Source organism: Eptatretus burgeri, chromosome 18 (genome assembly GCF_056783735.1).
Source record: "Eptatretus burgeri isolate ZD-2024b chromosome 18, Ebu_testis_v1, whole genome shotgun sequence".
Taxonomy (NCBI): Eukaryota; Metazoa; Chordata; class Myxini; order Myxiniformes; family Myxinidae; genus Eptatretus; species Eptatretus burgeri.
In genome coordinates, this window is record NC_140978.1 from 47,380,628 (window position 1) to 47,403,637 (window position 23,010).

General features: G+C 42.5%; 1 protein-coding gene across 8 annotated transcripts in view; it reads left to right on the top strand.

Annotated features, from left to right (window-relative positions):
- The window catches only part of LOC147009047 (amyloid beta precursor protein binding family B member 2-like), a 192,083-nt gene that overhangs the window by 107,099 nt on the left and 61,974 nt on the right, over positions 1-23,010 (top strand). For 5 of the 8 annotated variants that reach the window (XM_085863928.1, XM_085863925.1, XM_085863929.1 and 2 more), the window contains 5 exons: positions 7,486-7,545; positions 9,500-9,585; positions 9,723-9,789; positions 20,309-20,455; positions 20,964-21,091. In XM_085863928.1, the coding sequence (XP_085720054.1) occupies positions 7,486-7,545; positions 9,500-9,585; positions 9,723-9,789; positions 20,309-20,455; positions 20,964-21,091 (488 nt within the window). The remainder of the gene's footprint in view (positions 1-7,485; positions 7,546-9,499; positions 9,586-9,722; positions 9,790-20,308; positions 20,456-20,963; positions 21,092-23,010) is intronic. The other 3 variants (XM_085863927.1, XM_085863931.1, XM_085863932.1) reach the window with 3 other exon arrangements.

The following is a 23,010-nucleotide window of genomic DNA, read 5'->3' on the forward strand; positions in this document are numbered from 1 at the left end:
TGTTCATCTCTCCTGGTGGGGCCGTACTTAGATATGTGGAGGTCCTAGAGCACATGCTCCACTGGCTCCACCCTAAATATGGCCCTGTCTCCTACTGTCGCACTGTTCAACTGAAGAAGAAGCCCTCTTGTCTTGTCTTCCTCTGCACCTCTTCAACTGATGTGTCAGTAAGTTCGAGGTACATATACAGTACCAATATAGGTGACATTGCAGTTTACAGAGGAAAAACAAATTTGATTATCGTTACACCCTTAACATGGAAAAAGCAAGTTAAAAGCTGGAAAGGAAACTCTCGTAAGGATCTTAAGAAATGACATGAAGTGAAAATTGTAGGAAAACTCACAACAAAGCAATTACACGAGTTGTTCACTTTCTTACGACCAGCCTGGTGTTGGCTTAGTGGTAAGGGTGGCGGGCTTTGGATCCTAGGGTCCTGAGTTCGAGCCCCGTTGGCCACTGAATTAATACCAGGGGGATGACTCAGCCTGTCATCCTTCCGAGGTCAGCAAAATGAGTACCAGTGCACCGGTCCCGGTTTATTCCCCAGTTAGAATAGGTGTTCCATATACCTGTGTGTTGTAAGAGGTGACCAGGGTTGGCGTCAGGAAGGGCATCCGGCCATAAAACATTGCCTCAAGAAGGGAACCATGATTGCATGGAGCCTGTAAAGAGCTAAACCCTGCTCAGCAGGGAAAAATGGCTGTAAAAAGGCTGTTCAGTTTCTTACAAACAGCTGCTCACACCTTATGTTTGGCATGAATAAAGGAGGGAATAATAACCCTAGATCTTCTGAAATCTCCTGAAAACTGTCAACAACTCTCCCGACCTCCAACTCTCCTCCCTCACACTACCCTCCACCTCCCCTTCCCTGCACCCAAAGCCTCCTCCCCTCCCTCTTCCTTAACAGTGTGGAACTCAAACACCTGTGGCCTTTGGTCTAACCTGATTGACCTCTCCATTCAGGTTGCCACTGACAAACCAGACATAATCTGCTCAACAGAAACTTTCATCCATCAAGACATCTCTGACTCTTTAGTATCTCTCCATGGTTACTCCCTCCACGGGAATGATAGACCTGAGCCCCATCCTGGTGGCGAAGTTGCTCTCTTCATCAAAAACTCAATTCCTCACTCTCCATGCACTGCCCTCTCTCCCCCCCCCCCCACACCCCCAGGAATACCTCTGGCTACGGCTTCCCCTCTGTTCCCACCTTAAGTTTGTGTGTGTTGTACTGTCCACCAAACAGTGGTGACTCCATTTATATTTTGCTCGCTGAAAAGATGGACCAACTTATATCCACTCATCCAAACTCTCTCTTCCTTATATGTGGTGACTTCAATTGCCATCATGCCAGTTTGCTGGGTGTGGGTACCACTCTCACCTGCCATGGCACTTCAGCAAAGGATTTCTGTGACTCATTGGGACTGATTCAATCTGTCAACTTCTCGACCTGGTTCTCAGCTAATGGTACTCCATCTCTTGTGCAATTGATTTTGACCAATTTCCCACAAAATGTCTGCTGTTCTTCTGATCCAATCGGTTCATTTGACCATATACTTTTGAAAGTAGACATCTTTCTGGCTGTTATTAGAGAACCACCTCAGCGCTGACCAGTCTGGCATTTCACTCAGGCCGACTGGCAGGGACTTCAAGCAGCCATCAAACTTCCAAACAGGTTTCCCATCTCTACTCTGAGATCAATTCATCCTGGGAATTTTTTCAAAGAAACTTGCTCTCCCTCATGCACAGATTTATCACATCTCCTCTTCAGTTGTCCTACCCTTCCTCCTGCCCATGGTACACTGAAGGTTGTGGTGAGGCAGTTGTCCTGAAACAACTTGCCTTCACCTCATGGAAGGCAAATTCAACTGAAGACAATATCAGTTCCTTCCACAAAGCTCGGAACAAGTGTGTGTCTATCGTCAGGTTAGCTCAGAAAAAACATCTTTCTAATCTCAAGTCTGAACTCTCAAACCTGTCTCCATCCTCCAAATCCTGGTGGCATCTAGTTAAGTCAATTTCTGGTGTATGTTCCCCCTCCTTCCCCTCCCTTACCTCAAATGGCTACAAAGATGAAATTGCACGTGAAAAGGGTGAATGTCTAAACTCGTGTTTGCTTCTAAATCTTGTCCCAAACCCATCACTTTCTGTACCCACCTTACCCAGTCGCACCCTGCTGTTCCTCGACTATGTGTCCTTTTCTCCTTAAAAGGTGAAGAGCTTGCTATCAAACTTCGACTCAGATTGTGGAACCAGTTGAGACGGCAACTGCCCACGTGTCCTAAAAACCTGCTCTGATGCTCTTGCTCACCCTCTCTCTGTTCTATTCACCCTCTCATTTGCTCATTGTCATCTGCCATCTGCTTGGAAATCAGCAAACATTACCGCTCTGCATAAAAAAGGTGCAAAAACTGATCCCTGCAACTACAGACCAATTAGCCTTCTCGCAATCATCAGCAAGGTCATGGAATCCATCATCACTTCTGACAATAAATCCTTCCTCTTCTCCAATGGCTTGATTTCCAATGATCAATTTGCAATCAGACCAAGCCACTCTACCCTGGACATGCTGCTTTTGCTTTCTCAACAATGGATGGAGGTCCTCAATGCCAGCTATGAGATTAGAGAGCCATCTCCCTTGACATATCATGAGCTTTCAATATGGTCTGGCACCGCACCCTGCTCACCAAGCTCTCTTCCTGTGGTATCCAAGGCACTCTCCACTCATGTCTCGCAGACTTTCCTTCCTGTCGCAGTCAACGTGTGGCCCTTAATGGAATTGTCTCATCTTTCTGAAAGGACCGTCTGGAATCCCCCCCCCCCCCCCACCATCTACTTTCTCAACAATCCTCTTGAAGAAGTCCTTTCATTTAAGCTTTTGGGTCTTCCTATTTGCCATGATCTTTCCTGGGAAAGCCACATCTCCAAGTTAGCTTCCAAAGCCAGTCGCTGACTGGGCATCCTATGTCATGCAAAGTTCTTTCTTTGCACACCTGAGCTCCTATCCACATACAAAGCTTTCATCCACAGTCTGGTGGAGGACTGCTCTGCTCTCTGGACTGGTGCTCCTGCCTCACACCTTTTGTGGCCTCATGCTGTGGAAACCAAGGCTTTTAGGATCTTTGGTATATCCCTCAATCAGGCTGAGTCTTTGGGTCTCTCACTCTTTCACTGCAGGTAGGTCGGTGGCCTTTTTGTCTTCTACTGTCTCCTTTCCGGCCTTGCCTCACCCACTCTGTCTGAGATAACATATTCCCCCCCCCCCATATTTCCGTAGGGTACTCAAGGTCCGCCAGCATCCCCTTCCTGGTGAAACCACTTAAGTCAAGAATCACTGCCCACCTTTATTCTTTCATTCCTCTTTTTCCCCACTTCCGGAACAAACTCCCAAATGCTCTTCAATCCCACTCCCCCATCCAGGTCTTCAAAACAGCTGTTCACCACCATCTCATGTCTTCCCTCTTCTAAAACCAAGATCTTTTCTACCACCGTTAATCTACCCCAATGCCACCTCCTTCAATTCCCCTGTTTTCCTTCCTGAAAGTCCCTGTAATGTCCATCTTGTTTACCCCGTGTACCTCGCCCCATCCTTCTGCCTTCCACAGATCTCCTCATGTCTCTGTTCCCCACTGTTTTATCCTTCCCTCTCCCACTCCTCTTGTTTCCTGCTCTCCTTGTTATACAGTATGTTCTGTGTGTTTGCTCTTATACGAACCTTGACATTGTACACCAAAAAAATTAATCCTTCTCTCAATTCCCCATCGGTCCATTCCAATCCCTCTGCTACTCTCAATCCTTCTTTCAATCCACCGTCGCTCAATTTAACAACCCCGCCTTCATCACTCAGTCTTTCTTTCAACCCTGCAGGTTTATTCTCGTCCTTCGGTGCATCGGTCTTCCTCCCCACTCAAATCCACTTGTTCTTTTATTACTTACCACCAACCACCCATTGCTCATTGTAAACAATTGATCCTCTGGACCAGCACCAAATTGCTTTCCCACATTCTTCCTTACCTGGACTTCCTCCATTCTTCCTTCTTGCATTTCACACATTTGTGGCACAAAGTACAACGCTTGTTTCATTCGTAATAAAGCACAACGTTTCTCACGTGCATATTCATGACCTGCGGTATGACGATTCTCACATGCAAACAGTATGTACAGTACAAAAGACATTTTGCACGTGTAGGGAGGGGCCGGTGCCCTGGTGGCCATCACCTCAGAACAACATGGGATTTTCCACGGGCTGCATCGTGGAATTGTCCCCATTGGATGTGCACCAATGGGAGAGAGGCTCACACGAGAGGGACTCAAAACCATATCAAGAGAGCAGGTAGGAGCCTGCAGTGTGGATGGGACAGAGTACCTAACAGCTTGTCCTGTGTGCCTGGAGTGCGGAGGAGAGCAGAATAAAAAGCCCAGAATGCAGCTTCATTCGTGTGGAGGTGCTTGTCCTGTGTGCACACCAGAAACGGAGCAGCTTGCTGCCGTTGGCATATCTGGGACGCTGGAGAAGATTTGCCTTCTGGTGTACTGGACGCCACAGAAATGCAGCTGCACATCCCATTGCACTGCATCACCACTTCATCGCATCGCCACTCCATCGCATCGCCACTCCATCGCATCGCCACTCCATCGCATCGCCACTCCACCGCATCGCCACTCCACCGCATCGCCACTCCATCGCATCGCCACTCCATCGCATCGCCACTCCATCGCATCGCCACTCCATCGCATCGCCACTCCATCGCATCGCCACTCCACCGCATCGCCACTCCACCGCATCGCCACTCCACCGCATCGCCACTCCACCGCATCGCCACTCCACCGCATCGCCACTCCATCGCATCGCCACTCCATCGCATCGCCACTCCATCGCATCACCACTCCATCGCATCACCACTCCATCGCATCACCACTCCATCACATCACCACTCCATCGCATCACCAATATTCCCCATCTCCCTTCCCCCTTCCCTCCAGTATATTTGGACCGACACAGCTCCGTTGGGTTGTGTGAGATGAGGGAAGGAGTCGACCCCACGCTCCATTATTTTCTTTCTCCTCAGTTCTTCTTGTATTCTCTTCTTCCTGGATTCAATGATGGCTATCTGACTTTTGTCTATGTAAGATTGTCTAAGAATACATGTTCGTCTGTTAAGTCTCCTCTACTGTGTGTTTGCCTGTAAATTCTCACTTTAATGATTGCTTTCTTGGTGAATAAAGAGCTGTAAATTGTGTGTGTGTGTGTGTGTGTGTGTGTGTGTGTGTGTGTGTGTGTGTGTGTGTGTGTGTGTGTGTGTGTGTGTGTGTGTGTGTGTGTGTGTGTGTGTGTGTGTGTGTGTGTGTGTTTAAACAAACAGTTATTGGTTGTTCTTACAAATCTGTCTCGGTTGTCTTTTCCTTCATTGGTCCGACAATGCACAAGCATAGATGGGAAGTTGTACCCCAGGTGATTTTCACTGGTTAGCCAGCGTATGCTCACCGTATCGCTTGGAATTAATCCGAGCGTGCGAAGGGAGAGGGATGGGGCAGGATACATGGGAAACTCATTTACTTTAGTCAGCTCCTCAGGTAAATGGAGTTCGACAGATAACCCTGTTGGAGTTAACGAAATTAATTGACGCTCGTCGATGCTTAATAAATCGCTGGACTGCAGAGTTTTCCTTGGCACGTCGGCCTACAGGACCGGGCGTTCCCAAGGAACCTGAGGGCATCCCCTCGTGGCGAACCCCGAGTCTGTAACAATATATAGCATGAAATGCAAAATATTATTGAGTCCGATATGTTCTGCTGAAGCAGCCATTGCGTGGTGAAGGTATGCGCTCTACCGAGTGCCCTTGTACTTTTAGAAATATATTTCGGTGCTGGAGAATTGCATTGTTTTTGCATGGAATTTTTCTTTTTATCCTGAGGATTTGTGTTGTATTACAATGGGTCGAGTTTGCACTTTCCTTGCTGAAAAGAAGTGTAGTTTGTATTTTGTAAAAAGACTATAGATGTTTGTGTGGTGTGTGCTTAAAAACTTCTAGATGGTTTAAAGGATACGTTCCAATATTGGTTTGTGTCAAAGGTGTCGAAACAGTTTCATCTCTCAAGAATGTAAAAAGGGCCCAAAAAGGTCCAAGTGGTCCAAGCTTCTAAATGGTCAAGGATCCAAGCTGTCTATTCTGTCTGAAGGTTCGAAGGGTTCTAAATGGTGTGAACGTCTAACGGGTCAAAAGAGACTGAAGGAGAGTTAAGGTCGAAAGGTTGTTGTGGTCTGAAGGGTATAAAAGGTTTCAAGGGTAAAGGGATCTAAAGGTAAAAGGGGTATTTTGGGTCATGTGGATCTTTTAGGTCTTTTCGGTGTTAGGGGACTTTTTGGTCATCGAGAATGCAGTTAGACAAAGGAATGCATTTTGGCGTACTTTTGTGGAATCCTTTCAAGCTTTTAAAATTTTGGTCAGTTTGCACCTTCCTGCTATAAAATGCAGTATGATTGGTGTTTAAACCAAGTTTGTAGCTGAAACCAATTTTGAGTTCGGATTATGAAAAGAACAAGAAGAATGACTAACGGGCACTTTTGGGTTTCTAATTTTTCGAGTTCAGTGATGATGTCCCAAAGATTAATAAGTGTTCTTGGATGAGGAATTCTCCGCAGTTGACTGGTCGGAATTTAACGGTTTATAAGTTTTATCTTGGTGCATTTTATTTTTGAGGATTTATGTTGTTTTGAGCTATCCATCCATAAGAAGTCTCCCGACTTGTTGATAGAAGTTGTATTTTGTGTCTGTCTGTCTTACTGTCCATCAATAGAATCGGCCCCACTGGCAGTAACCCCACCATATTGCCCACTGTTGGAATCTTCTTGCCCATCCGCACCAGGTGTGGGTTCCTCTGCTAGTTGAATATATTGAAGAAAAGTTTTTGTTTCATCCTGAAAGAAGAACATTTTAAGAAGATATTTGCAAATTTAAAATAAAGGGGTCACAAGGTTTTTTTGGGGGGGTTTTTGTTCCTCATCAAAAATGCTTTTGGCCAAAAGCACGACTTCTGTTCCAAGGTATACGTAAAGTCATCCCATCAGTGGGGAACGTGTGACACTCGGTATAAAATTACAAAGTGTTAACGGCATTTTACCTTCATTCATTCTACGAACAACTTGCGCATGGTGTTTTGGAAGTGGATGTTGTTGAGGGTTGTTTGCAGTCTGCTTTCACACCCAACTTCTCATCAAATGTCACTGCTGCACGACATTGAAATGTCAATTCATGCATTTCTTTTTTGGTTCTGAGAAAATTCGATGAGATCTGTTCTAAAGTAGAATAGAGACTTTGTGTTTTTATGTCTGATATTGTAACCTTTCCTAGTCCACCCCACCTCCACCACCCCTCCTCTTCCATCCCATTTCCCTTTATCTCTATCCCTGTTTTATTTTGTTTCCCTGTTTTATGTTGTTGTGCTTCTGTCTGTTTGACTGCCCGTATGCTTCTTCTGCTGCAGTTTCCTCCTACGACACGTTTTGCCTCCCTTTCTAGGAAGCTAGCATTTGACGATTGGAAGGCAAGTTTGCACCTTGAGATCGGTTCACTTGTGCAGCATGCAAACTTCAAATCAACTTTCATTGTACTTGCAGCTTTCACAACTGATAGATGCACAGGTTTAGTTCAACCAAACAGTCACATTTAAACATTGATGTTGAGCTCAATGTACCCAAGTTATTTGGGCTTTAATTAATTCATCATCTTTGCATGTGCTGTTCTTTCACAACTCCTCTTCTGTTGACTAACACACATCATTTATGAAGCAGAGTCATCCAATTACACAATCATGCTGCCTGCCATCAGTGTTGCTATGTAGACTGCTTTGTTGAATGTTTCACGCAGGTTGATCATTGCACCTTGTATTGTTTAACATGTATTCGAACTACAAGTGATCTTTGAACTGTCTTAATATCTTTGAGAGTCTTAACTGACATATATATATATATATATATATATATATATATATATATATATATATATATATATATATATATATATATATATATATATATATATATATATATATTGGGGCAGATAACAGCAATTTTTGAGAGGAATCGTGCAAATGATGATACAAGCATCAAATTTGGCACATTTGTTCTCCAGGGGATTCTAATCAAATCTGCCTGATTGGCCATTTGAAAATCCAAATTTTTAAAAATTTGAAAAAAAAAAAAATTTCAAAAAATTCAAGATCACGAATCGATGTTGGATGCTGGCTGAGATTGGTGAATGTTTCAGAAACATCATCAAAGACATTCCAAGTCTGCCATGCAGTTTTCTTCCCTTTACCGCAGAAGGCAGACACGACGTCACATCCAGTGAACGCATGGAAGTATAGGATCCCTCTAGCTTTCTCAGGCCCTATTGCAGAAACTACCTCATGGACTGGAATCCATCGTGTCTTGGCTCCTTGGCCAAAGGCAATCCACATGTTCTCAAGACCTAGTTCCTGTAAGGATGGCAGTACAGATATTGCTGTGACTAGTACGTCCGTATCATTAGCCTTAATGATAATGGACTTGCTACCATCCGTCGGTGCATCCCTGGCGTGTACAAATATTCGAGTGTCAGCTTCTTCATGACAACATGGAGACACAGCATCCAGTGACTTCCTTGTGTTGCTTATGGCATCTTCTCCTTTTGTGACAATGACTGTGCTTGTCGTCTGTGCTTCACACATCTTTGCCGCAAGGAAGTGAAACGGCTCGGTCTTGTTGCTGTCATCTCGAAGAAAGCTTCTCCAGTTACTTGGGGTCTTACTGGTTCCTGTCACTCTTCTTCTGATTCCTTGCCCCCTTTTCGACCTTGCCTCAGACCTCAGACTTGACTTCTTGTACACATCAAACACTACGTCCACCCTCTCGTACTTGGCACCATAGGATTCCACCTTTGGGATGATGTCTTCTTCAGCATAGTCATCAAATATCTTTGAAGTGCATGGAGGTAGGGCATTGATAAGTGCTGAGCCATCATTGATGACTGCATCTCCCCTTGGTTCTCTGTCTGGGATGTTCACTTGCGCTTCAAGATTTTCAACCAGCTGTGACTTCAATTTATTTATTTTTATTTTTTTTCAAAATTTGGATTTTCAAATGGCCAATCGGGCAGATTTGATCAGAAAGCCCTGCAGAACAGAAATGCCAAATTTGATGCTTGTATCATAATTTGCACGATTTTTCTACTATCTACTACACTAATAAGCTTGGTGTTGGCCTCACGGTTAAAGTGGTTGGCTTAAGATCTTATGGACTTGAGTTCAAGCCCCTGCTGTGCTGTTGAATTCACACCAGGTGGGTTAACTCAGCCTGTTATCCTTCTGAGGTCAGCAAAATGAGTTCGAGCTTACTGGTACCAGGGGCACTGCATCAGCAGCACAGCTGTGCCCCCAGCCAATGATGCAGCCAAAGAGCCACAGGCTGCATACAAATAAATGAAATAGAACTCTTTTTTTTTTTTTTTGTGCGTGTCAGGACATTCAAGCAGCAACAGCTGTTCCTGACCCTAGCTTGAAGGAATTTGAAGGAGCAACCCTTCGGTATGCTTCTCTCAAACTCAGGTGAGTTCTTTGCACACTGTGCTGCACATATGTACAAGCAGCCCTCCTTTGCAATCATCCCCCAATCTTTTTTTTTTTTTTTAAACTTTGTCTCTGTAATTTCATGTCCAATTTTATGCAAAGTATTTGTATCGCAGCAGGAATGTAAAACAGGATGACATGCAGGATTCCAAGGAGACCATTGCCAGCCACCCAGAATCCAAGGTGAGCTATGTGGTTCTTATTTTTCTTTGGGGATGTTATTATTACTCTTTGTGTTCAAACAGTTTAAAGGAGCATCCATGTTTGGCAATATGAAGGTAGATCATTGTACATTGTGTTTTGCTTTATCTGAGAAAGCATTTCAGATACAAATACATACATTGGTTTGTTTTAAATACTTTGGTTTGTGACTTTTTTTTGTTTCTTTGTCACAATTGCTTTCATCACCATAGTGGCTTTGTCCCATGTATATATTTCATCAAAAAGTGGCTTTGTCCCATGTATATCTTAAAAACTCCATTTTAACGGATAAATTTAAGTTTGACGATGTTTTGAGAACCCTCTCCACCCCTTTCTCAATAATATTACCACCTGAAAAAGCCGAGTGTTGTCCTTCGTCAAAGTGGCAACTCATCCAGAATTGTGCCCCCGAGTCAAGGTAATCTCTGAACTCAAAATTTAAAAAACCCCAGTTTGCCATGAGTGTTCACTTTCCATCAACCATTCTTTTTTTCCAACTTCAGTGCCAACTCACTCCTCTCAGCCCTCCCTCTCAAAGCAACCATCCCACTCTTCTCCCTCCAAGCCTCCCTCTCACCTCTCTCAAAAACTCCCCCCTCCCCTTTCACCCTCAACTCTCCCCACTCAACCTTCTCCCACCATTCACCTCCCTCACTCAACCTGCTCAAAGTTGCCCCCCTCACGTCCACAAGGCTGCCTCCTTCCCCTGCCCTCTCACCTCCATCTCATCACCCCACCTCCTAAAATCCTCAACTGCCTTCTGCCCCCACTCTTGCCCCCCCTTCTCCCACAGCACTACAGAGCCTTTTCTCCTCCTCATCCAGCCCCCTCCCCGAGCTATTCTGCAATCCCCCACACTCTTTCCACAACCTTCCTTACCTCCCCCCCTCCTCCCTTGTCCTACCCTCCCCCTCCCCTCCCACACCCTGCACCCAAAGCCTCCTCCCCTCCCTCTACATTAAGAGTGTGGATCTCAAATATCCAGGGGCTTTCGCTCAAACCTTTCAGATCTTTCCATACAGGTTGCCACTGACAAACCAGATACAATCTGCTTAACAGAAACTTTCCTCTCTCAAGATGTCTCTCACTCCCAAGTGTCTCTCCCTGGTTATTCCCTCCTCCGGTATGACAGACTTGAGCCTCGTCCTGGTGGAGGAGTTGCCCTCTTCATCAAAGACTCTATTCCTCACTCTCCATGCACTGCCCTCACTCCCCCACAGCCGCAGGAATACCTCTGGCTATGGCTTCCCTCCACTCCCACCTCGTGTTTATATGTGTACTGTACCGTCCACCAAACAGTGATGTCTCCATCTACACCTCACCATCTGAAAACATGGACCAACTTCTATCCTCTCATCCAAACTCTCTCTTCCTCATACGTGGTGACTTCAATTGTCATCATGCCAGTTGGCTAGGTGTGGGTACCTCTCACACTGTCATGGCACTTCAGCAAAAGCTTCATGCGACTCATTGGGACTGACTCAATCGGAAAATTTCCCGACCCGGATCTCAACCAATGGCATTTCGTCTCTTCTGGATCTGATTTTGACAAATTTCCCTGAAAATAGCTGCTATTCTTCCTTCGCTCCAATCGGTTCTTCTGACCACGTGCTTGTCAAAGTGGACATATCTCTGGCTGTTATTAGAGAACCACCCCAGCACCGTCTAGTTTACCATTTCACTCAGGCAGGGTCTCCAAGCAGCCATCAAATGTCTAGACTGGTCTCCCATCACTACTTTCTCAAACATCAACTTATGCTGTGAATTCTTTCAAAGAAACTTGCTCTCCCTCATGCACAGATTTATGCCCTCTCATCTTCAGTTGTCCGACCCTTCCTCCCACCCATGGCTCACTGAAGCTTGTGGCGAGGCAGTTGTCCTGAAAATACTTGCCTTTGCCTCATGGAAAGCAAACCCACCTGAGGGTAATCTCAGTTTCTTCCATAAAGCTAGGAACAAGTGTGTATCTACCCTCAGGAGAGCTAGAAAACAACATCTTTCTAAGTTCAAGTCTGAACTTTCAAACCTCTCTCCCTCCTCAAAATCCTGGTGGTGTCTAATTAAATCTGTTTCTGGTGTATGTTCCCCTTCCATCCTCTCCCTTACCTCAAATGGCCACACTGCTGATACCGCACATGAAAAAGCTGAATGCCTAAACTCGGTGTTTGCATCGAAATCTTGTTTTCAACACCCATCGCTTTCTGTACCCACCTTACCAAGTCGCACCCAAATGTCCCTGGACTCTGTGTCCTTTTTGTCTGACAAAGTGGAGAGCTTGTTGTCAAACCTCGACTCAGATTCTGCAACCAGTCGAGATGGCATCAGCCCACGTGTCCTAAAATCCTGCTCCTCTGCTCTTGCTCCCCCTCTCTCTGTTCTATTCACCCTCTCATTTGCTCAAGGTTATCTGCCATCTGCTTGGAAATCAGCAAAAATTACTGCCCTGCATAAAAAGGTGCAAAAACAGATCCGTGCAACAAGAGACCAATCAGCCTTCTCCCAATCAGCAAGGTTATGGAATCTATCATCGCTTCAGACATTAAATCCTTCCTCTTCTCCAATGGCTTTATTTCCGATCATCAATTTGGTTTCAGACCAGGTCACTTGACCCTGGATATGCTGCTCTGCTCTCCCAACAATGGATGGGGGTCCTCAATGCCGGACATGAAATCAGAGCCATATCCCAAGACATATCGCGTGCTTTTGGTCTGGCACCCTGCCCTGCTCACCAAACTCTCTTCCTCTGGTAGCCATGGCCATTTCCACTCATGGCTCGTAGACTTCCTCTCCTGTCACAGTCAATGTGTGGCCCTAAATGGAGTTCTTTCACCCCCTCCTCCTGTCCAAGCTGGAGTTCCTCAAGGCAGCATTCTGAGCCCTGTTCTTTTTCTGGTTTTCATCAATGATCTCTCCGACTGTCTGGAAAATCCTCTTTAACTCTTTGCTGATGACTGCACCCTCTGCCATACCATCTGTCATCCCTCAGACCGGCAAGCAGCAGCTTCTTCGCTCACTGCAGATCTGGGCAAAATCACAAAGTGGTCCAACACGTGGAACATGTCTTTCAATCCAGACAAATCTCACACTCTCACTTTGTCTTTCCGAAAGGACCGTTTGGACCCCCCCCCCCCATCTACTTTCTCAACAATCCTCTGGAAGAAGTCGTTTCTTTCAGGCTTCAGGGTCTCACTATCTGCCATGATCTTTCCTGGGAAAGCCACGTTTCCAACCTGGCCTCCAAAGCCAGTCTCCAACTGGGAATCTTCCATCGTGCAGAGTCCTTCCTTGGCCCACTTGAGCTTCTGATCACTTACAAAGCTTTCGTCAGCAGCCTGATGGAGTACTGCTCTCCCCTCTGGCCTTGTGCTCCTGCCTCCCACCTTTCTCGGCTTCACGCTGTGGAAACCAAGCCATTTCTGATCATTGGCATCTCCCACGATGAGGCTGAGTCTTTGGGCCTCTCATTCTCTCACCGCAGGCAGGTCAGTGGTCTTTCTGTCTTCTACCGTCTCATGAAAAACACCTAAAATTCACACAATAAACACCTACAATTCACACGATAAACACCTAAAAAGCACATGATAAACACCTGAAATAAACACTATAAACACCTAAAATAAACAAGATATACACCTAAAATAATCACGATAAACACCTAAAAGAAACACGATAAACACCTAAAATAAACACTATAAACACCTAAAATAAACACTTAAAATAAACCTGATAAACACTTCAAATAAACACCTAAAATAAACGTGAAAACGTTTTAAATATACATGAAACACACCGAAAATAAACATGATAAACACCTCAAATTATCCCCGAAAATAAACATGATAAACACCTTAAATAAACATGGTAAACACCTAAAATAAACAGGACAAACATGATAAACACTGAAAATATACATGATAAACACCTAAATTAAACCTGATAAACACTGAAAATAAGCATGAAAAACACTTAAAATAAACATGAAAAACACCGAAAATAAACATGATAAACACCTAGAGTGAACATGATAAACACCGAAAATAAGCATGATAAAAAACGAAAATAAACATGATAAACACCTAGAATAAATAAAATAAACACCTGGAATAAACAATAAAAACACCTAAAATAAACATGAAAAACACCTAAAATAAACATGATAAACACAGAAAATAAACATGACAAACTTGATAAACACCTAAAATGAATATGATAAACACCTCAAATAAACATGAAAAACACCTAAAATAAACATGAAAAACACCAAAAATAATCATGATAAACATTCCACATAAACATGACAAACATGAAAAACACTTATAATATACATGAAAAACACCGAAAATAAACATGATAAAACACCCAAAATTTACATGATAAACACCCAAGATAAACATGATAAACACCAAAAATAAACATGATAAACAATATAAACACTGAAAATAAACATGATAAACACCCAAAATAAACATGATAAACACTGAAAATAAACATGAAAAACAGAAAATAAACATGAAAAACACTTAAAATAAACATGATAAACATGATAAACACCTAAAATAAACATGATAAACACCTAAAATAAACATGGAAAACACCAAAAAATAAACGTCAAAAACACAAAAATAAACATGATAAACACCGGAAATAAACATGACAAACATAATAAACACTGAAAATAAACAGGAAAACACCGAAAATAAACATGATAAACACCAAAAAATAAACGTCAAAAATACCGAAAATAAACATGACAAACATAATAAACACCGAAAATAAACATGAAAAAGACCCAAAATAAACATGATAAACACCGAAAATAAACATGGAAAACACCAAAAATAAACATGGAAAACACCAAAAAAGAAACGTCAAAAACACGAAAATAAACATGATAAACACCGGAAATAAACATTACAAACATAAACACCGAAAATAAACAGGAAAAACACCGAAAATAAACATGATAAACACCGAAAATAAACATGAAAAACACCAAAAAATAAACGTCAAAAATACCGAAAATAAACATGACAAACATAATAAACACCGAAAATAAACATGAAAATCGCCCAAAATAAACATGAAAAACACCTCAAAGAAACATGACAAACATAATAAACACCAAAAATAAACATGAAAAACACTGAAAATAAACACCGAAAATAAACATGAAAAACACCGAAAATAAACATAAACATGAAAAACACCAAAAAATAAACGTCAAAAACACCGAAAATAAACATGAAAAACACCTCAAAGAAACATGACAAACATAATAAACACCAAAAATAAACATGAAAAAGACCCAAAATAAACATGATAAACACCTAAAATAAACATGACAAACATGATAAACACCTAAAATAAACATGAAAAACACCGAAAATAAACATGACAAACATGAAAATCACCCAAAATAAACATGAAAATCACCCAAAATAAACACCCAAAATAAACATGATAAACACCTAAAATAAACATGAAAAACACCTAAAATAAACATGATAAACACGTAAAATAAATATGATAAACACCTCAAACAAACATGATGAACACCTAAAATAAACATGATAAACATGATGAACACCTAAATATGCATGATAAGCACCGAAAATTTACATGATAATCACAATGGCAGCACAATTGAAGTTTGCTTGTCTTTTTCCAATAAGATGCTTCTTTTTAATTTGCCAATCATCATGGGTCTTGTTGGAAGTGCTGGCATGATCACTTTGTGGTTTGCTTTGTTGACATGCTCACATCATGTTATGATCATTACAGGTCTCAGAAGGCATATATATATATATATATATATATATATATATATATATATATATATATATATATATATATATATATATATATATATTCAAGTGATAAACATGACAAACATGATAAACACCTAAAATAAACATGACAAACATGATCACATATATATGTATGTGATTGGGTGGAATTCTAAGAAGGGGAGTCCTAACCACACTTGTAGTCGACTGTTGTTCACATGCAGGGAAACATGAAAGGTCAAAAAAGCAATGAAGTTTGTCTTTTTTATGAGTGACAATACAACAGGATTGCAGAATGGCTATTTAACGAGAGGTACTAAATATCCTGGCAATGTGGCAGCGATTCTCGTTATACTTTCTGGAGCAGGTTACGCCTGAACCCCTATATTGAAAATCTTCCCAGGCATCAACTTTGATGAGGGAGTTCACAATTGCCTATCGGTTGACGCAAGTTCAACTTGCTTCTGGCACCCTACTGCGAGACATATCAATTCATCTAGTTACTGATCAGGCTGTTCACTGTTCTGTTTGAATTTGCAGAAAATCAATGTGTATATTTTAATAATGTACTGTTGAACATCAAACACCTTCACAGGAAATGACCATTGAATCTGTTTTTGGTTTTACATTTGTGGGTATTCCGGATTGGACTGACTTATTATTGCAATAATTATACAAAGCACGGCCAGGATGTTTTGTGTCCTTGGGTTTCATGCACCAGACAGAGGTGCTTTTGATGCAGCAAACCTGTACCTGAGTGCAACTTTTTGGGATCACTTGGCCCATATTGGCACTGTTCAGCAAGAACATCCTTATCACTTGTTGGTGTCACAGTGTCACTTCTCTCCTTTTTCCCCTTGCGTGTTTTTGCTTGAGACAGCTTTACTGAGCTTGATAGAGTTACTATACATGACTGCATAGGTAAACCTGATGGACCACACTCCAAATCCACTGTATCAAACACATCAGTAAACTTGTCCAAACCTTGCCATTTTTGGGATTTTTCCTTCAAGTGTTCCCATGTAGTTGCTGTAAACCCATGAATGGCATCTCCACTATTGCAAGGTTTGCCACATTGCAGAACACAGGCAGAGCTTATCTCCTTTTCATTTTTGCTACCTTTACGTTTAAATGGACCAGGATCATATGTTTCATCACACATTTTAAAGTCACAGCTTCAAAACTTCATGCAGAGTTGATGCTCCATTATTCATGGGAAGGAAATAGCATATCTTCAAAGTATAACACCAGCAATTCCAGTGTCTTTGATATGTCAACACCAAAGTGGTCCATTAGTCTCTATAATCTTATCTACTTTTATTTCTACATATTGCAAGTTGATGACAGGGCAGCTACCTGAAAGTAGAAAGAAACATACTTGTAACAAAGGCATAATGTTTAAAATGCTTCATTTTACATTTAATGTATTCATGCTGATAATGAAGACTAATCGTCTCATCATAAGTGGCAGCATACAGGAGCGGTCAAACAAATCTGGAAACAAACAAGACAGTATTTTAGCAAATTTTGCAGGAAATATCAATTTTCACCATGCATTCTCATTGAAACATAGATTTACATGTAACTCTTGTTCTAGATTTCTAATGCTGCAATTAATAGAACATTATCCACAGTGTCTCTCCCCAGCTCCTATGCTTCAATGGATATATAGGCATCCAGATTTTACTTCTAGCAGTGACCCTCTTGGATTGCCCTTCTGGTATACTTAGGCTACATTTTGTCAAGGAACATGAAGGATATTTTTTATATATTATCAAGTATCCCAATCAACAAGACAAGAAGAAAATTTTCTAAGGAGATTATCAACATGTACGTAAACGCAAGCAAATCTGGAACAATAAATGTTATATTTTAACCATTTCTGGCAGAAAACATGAATTTTGGCCTTGAATTTGACCTTAAAACATGAAAGAGTATTTCATTGAATGTCTTATGCTGAAATCAATATAAAATGACCCATTAAACATGTTTCTATGTCAACTGGTTCCAAATTTATACCATAATCTCCTTTTTATCCTAGCGAGCGGCGCCCATCTTGGATTTCGCCCTCTGGTGGAGTTAGCCCACACTTTTGCGACAGACATAGGAGCTCATTTTTTTCTAAATATTCCAATGAACCAAAATCAATCATAAAATTTTGCTTTGCTTTCAACGGTCATGGAACCACCATATATGACCCTACTAACAATTACTAATGATTTTTTCCGTTCATTAATTTCCATTTGAAATTATTCAACACTGTGGAGTCCCCTGATCAATACACCATATTACATCATTCACTCAACACAGTTGTGTCCCCTGATCAATACACCACATTGCAACATTTTCTCAACATCGTGGAGTCCCCCGATCAATACATCACATCATAGCATTATGGTCATGACAATTACGATCCAAACCATTCGCTTGGTAAAGGCCAATAATCCATTCACGTGGTCTCAGGTTTACATCATTTATTGACGTGTGCCGATGTCACTGATGCAATGACTCCAATAGATCAGAGCAGAATTTAGAATTTGATGAGGGTAGTGGCATGCAATGATGTTGATGAGGGCAGTGGCATGCAATGATTTTGATGAGGGTCGTGGCATGCAATGATGTTGATGAGGGTAGTGGCATGCAGTGATGTTCATGAGGGTAGTAGCATGCAGTGATGTTGATGAGGGTAGTGGAATGCAGTGGTAGTGGCATGCAATGATGTTGATGAGGGTAGTGGCATGAAATGTTGTTGATGAGTGTCGTGGCATGCAGTGATGTTGATGAGGGTAGTGGCATTCAATGATGTTGATGAGCACATGGCATGCAATGTTGTTGATTTGGGTAGTGGCATGCAATGTTGTTGATGAGGGTAGTGGCATGCAATGATGTTGATTAGGGTTGTGGCATGCAATGATGTTGATTAGGGTTGTGGCATGCATTGTTGTTGATGAGGGTAGTGGCATGCAATGTTGTTGAAGAAAGTGGCATGCATTGTTGTTCATGAGGGTGGTGGCATGCAGTGATGTTGATGAGCACGTGGCATGCAGTGATGTTGATGAGCACGTGGCATGCAGTGATGTTGATGAGCACGTGGCATGCAATGTTGTTGATGAGGGTAGTGGCATGCAATGTTATTGATGAGGGTAGTGGCATGCAATGTTATTGATGAGGGTAGTGGCATGCAATGTTGTTGATGAGGGTCGTGGCATGCATTGTTGTTGATGAGGGTAGTGGCATGCATTGTTGTTGATGAGGGTAGTGGCATGCAGTGATGTTGATGAGGGTAGTGGCATGCATTGTTGTTGATGAGGGTAGTGGCATGCAGTGATGTTGATGAGGGTAGTGGCATGCGATATTGTTGATGAGGGTAGTGGCATGCGATATTGTTGATGAGGGTAGTGTCATGCATTGTTGTTGATGAGGGTAGTGTCATGCATTGTTGTTGATGAGGGTAGTGTCATGCATTGTTGTTGATGAGGGTAGTGGCATGCAATGTTGTTGATGAGGGTAGTGACATGCACTGATGTTGATGAGGGCAGTGGCATGCAATGATGTTGATGAGGGTAGTGGCATGCAATATTGTTGATGAGGGTAGTGACATGCAGTGATGATCTCTTTGCAAAAGAAACTCAGTGGATATTTGAGCCCACCAGGGAAAGCTCAGAGACTGAACATCCAGCTTAAGAGCTCTCTTAATATGAGCAAGTTGTTTAAGAACCATGCCGATAAAGTACAAGGCTTGTCGCGAGAGGCATGCAATGAGTGACAAATTGTACATTCCCTTTTTAAAATATACTATCACTGTTAGTTTTTGATTCAATGTCATGTGCTCTGTATTAGTCTTGTTTGAAGACTTTTGTTCACTTGTTTGCAGTTTATTTTTTTCTCTCGCACTAAAGGTGGACGGACAGAGGTTATGTTTTCACCTCTGTTTGCCTGTGAGCAGGATATCTCAAAAAGTTTTGGACGGATTCAGACAAAACTTTGTGGACAGGTTGGGTGTGTGACAAGGAAGAATTGATTCGATTTTGGTGAGGATTCGAATCTGGATCCGGATACGCAATTTTTTTAAGTGATTCTTTATCATTGATTGATGTGGCCAAAAACTATGTGGAGCATGAGATCTCAAAAAGTTGGGAATGGGTTATGACAAAACTAGGTGGATGAGTTGGTTAGGTGACAAGAACAAGCTGATTCGATTTTGGTTAAAGTATGGATTCAGATCCAACCTATCGGTAGCATACAATATGTAAACTATTCAGCCTGGCAGAGGTATTTTCTCTACAGAGTGCCGTCCTCGTTTTATTTAGCTTCCAATTAAAAAAAAAATGTAGATAACTTTTGAATAGTTTAATTGTCTATAATTTTCATTGCATTGTGAGTGATCTTGTTGCATTTGGAGCCAAAATATATTTGTATCTTATGTCATTACCTTCGCCACCGAAGGTGATCGGAGGTTATGTTTTCATCCCTGCCTGTTTGTTGATTGTGTTTTATTTATATTTTGAAATGGTAACATTGAATATATTTTGAAGACTTGTTGATCTGTTAAAGGTCATTGACCCTTCCCTTTCACCCCCTGCCCCCACCCCTTTCAAGCTTTCACTTTTTTGTTGAAACTCATAAACTGAACATGTTTTGGCTTTGTTTTTTCAGTTGACCTGTCACATTCCAGCTATTTTTGCTTTGCCTACAATGTGCCTTGTCCTTCTCAGTGCTTTGCTGTGCGTTCCTTGGGCTGGGTGGAGATGGCTGAGGAAGACCTGGTTCCTGTGAAAAGCAGCGTGGCTGTAAATAATTGTATCCGGCAACTCTCCTACCGAAAAAATGATATCCGTGATACAGCAGGAATTTGGGGGGAGGTATGTAGACAGAAACAATGCTAAGGTTTGAACAGGCAGGTGTTGATGGCAGTGAGTTAAGCAAACTGATGCTGTGATTGTTCTGATTTTACATTTAGGGTCCTTTTGTTCATGACCATTCCCCACATGGTGGCAGGGAATATAATTTGAGACATTTGCAGTGATATTTGTCAGCATGCTGGCATGCCACAGCGTTGGAAGATGTTTTTCTTGCCACATTTGAATTGTTTAATCAGATTTGACAAATGTTTGTTAAGCAATGAAAAACTGATATTAATAACTATTGTGTGAAACTTTGAGAGATCGACTTCAAGGAGTCAAGAGTGAGCTTTTACATTTTTAGGACCTGGATATTGTTTGGAGTTTGAATTGCTTGACTTCTGCTAATTAGTAATGATAATGATTGCCAAGCTAAGCAGAAAAATATTGTATTTAAATTGCTTGAACTGACCATGCTGTAAATGCCGACTTCTTCTTCAATGGTTAAGTTAATTCCTTATTCCTTTAGGGAAAGGATATGTTCCTGGTCCTGGAAAACAACCTCCTCAGCCTCGTCGACCCAATGGATCGCTCAGTACTGCACGCCCAACCCATTGCTAGCATCCGTGTATGGGGTGTTGGCCGGGACAATGGCCGGTAAAGTTTGGACACAACTTTCTCGCAAACAACATACCATTTTTATTTGAGGAACATTTGACTGTGGCAGTGTGTGTCGAATGACAATTTGAATGTTCCGATTTATCAACTGGAGGTTGACGAAGGCATGCTAACCACCTTGGGAAGCAAGGGTATGCTCAGCCTTCACAATAACACTGATTCGCTAACAAAAGGCGAATGGATAAAATGTCATAGAGGGGGACTAAAATGGGAAAATTACAATTGACAATTGGGAAACGAAGGAAGGAAGATGAGAGAAAAAGGAGTGCAGTGGAGTGTGGGCGAAGATGGAAAATACATTTGGAAGATGATCGGGTAAATGGGAAGGAGTAAGGAAGGAGTAGTGTGTGCTTGTGTTGGGGAGCATGGGATTTTTGAAAATATTTCATTTAATATGCACAATGTCAAGGCTCATATAAGAGCTAACACACAGAACGTACAACAAGGGGAGCAGGAGACAAAAGGGGCAGCAGAGGGAAGCACAAAACAGTGTGGAACAGAGACATTAGGAGATCTGTGGAAGGGAGAGGGATGGGGCAGGGTACACAGGGTAAACAAGATCGACATGGCAGGGACTTTCATGTCCTTAAACTACAGGGACTTTCAGGAAGGAAAGCAGGGAATTTTGAAGGAAGATGGTTTGGGGTGGATTAGCAGGGGTATAAATGATCGTGGTTTTGGATGGGGGAAGATAAGAGATGGTTGTGAACAGCCGTTTTGAAGACCTGGAGGGAAGAGTGGGATTGAAGAGTTTGTTCCAAAGTTTGTTTGGATCTGGGAGTTTGTTCCAAAGATGGGACAAGAGAAGAGTGAAGGTGAGCAGTGATTCTTGATTTTGGCAGTTTTACCAGAAGGGGTTTGCTGGTGGACCTTGAGCACCTGAAGAGAAAATTGGGGGGGGGGACATATTGCAGACAGAGGAGGGGTGGGCGAGGCCGGAGAGGAGACAGTAGAAGACAGAAAGACCACCGACCTGCCTGCGGTGAGAGATTGAGAGACCCAAAGACTCAGCTTCATAGTGGGAGATACCAATGATCCTAAATGCCTTGGTTTCCACAGCGTGAAGCCCAGAAAGGTGATAGGCAGAAGAACCACCCCAGAGGAGAGAGCAGTACTCCATATCAGGCAACGGATGAAAGCTTTGTTTGTGATCAGGAGCTCGGATGTGCCAATTAAGTACTTTGCATGATGGAGGATGCCCAGTCGGCAACTGGCTTTGGAGGCCAGCTTGGAAATGTGGCTTTCCCAGGAATGGCAGGTAGTGAGGCCATCAGCTTGAATGAAAGGACTTCTTCGAGAGGATTGCTGAGAAAGTATATTGGCGGGGGGGGGGGGGGGGGTTCCAGACGGTCTTTTCGGAGAGTCGTAGTGAGAGTGTGAGATTTGTCAGGGTTTCAGAGAGACAAAGTGAGACTGATTTGTCAGAATTCCATGAAGGGTTGCACACTGGCTGCGACAGGAGAGGAAGTCTGCAAGCCATGAGTGGAGAATGGCTTGGATACCATAGGAAGAGAGTTTTGTGAGCATGGCAGGGTGTGAGACCATATTGAAAGCTGGTGATTTTTATAGGAAGATGGCTGTGATCTCATGTCTGGCATTGAGGACCTCCATCCATTGTTGGGAGAGCAGGAACAGCAAGTCCAGTGTAGAGTGACCTGGTCTGAATGCAAATTGATCATGGGAAATCAAGTCATCGGAGAAGAGGAAGGATTTAATGTCAGAAACTATGGTGGATTCCAAAACCTTTCTGATGATTGGGAGAATGCTGATTGGTCTGTAGTTGCAGAGACCTGTTTTTGCACCTATTTTCTGCAGAGTGGTCATGTTTGCTGATTTCCAAGCAGATGGCAGATGACCTTGAGCAAATGAGAGGTGTGAGTCGAACAGAGGGTGAGCAA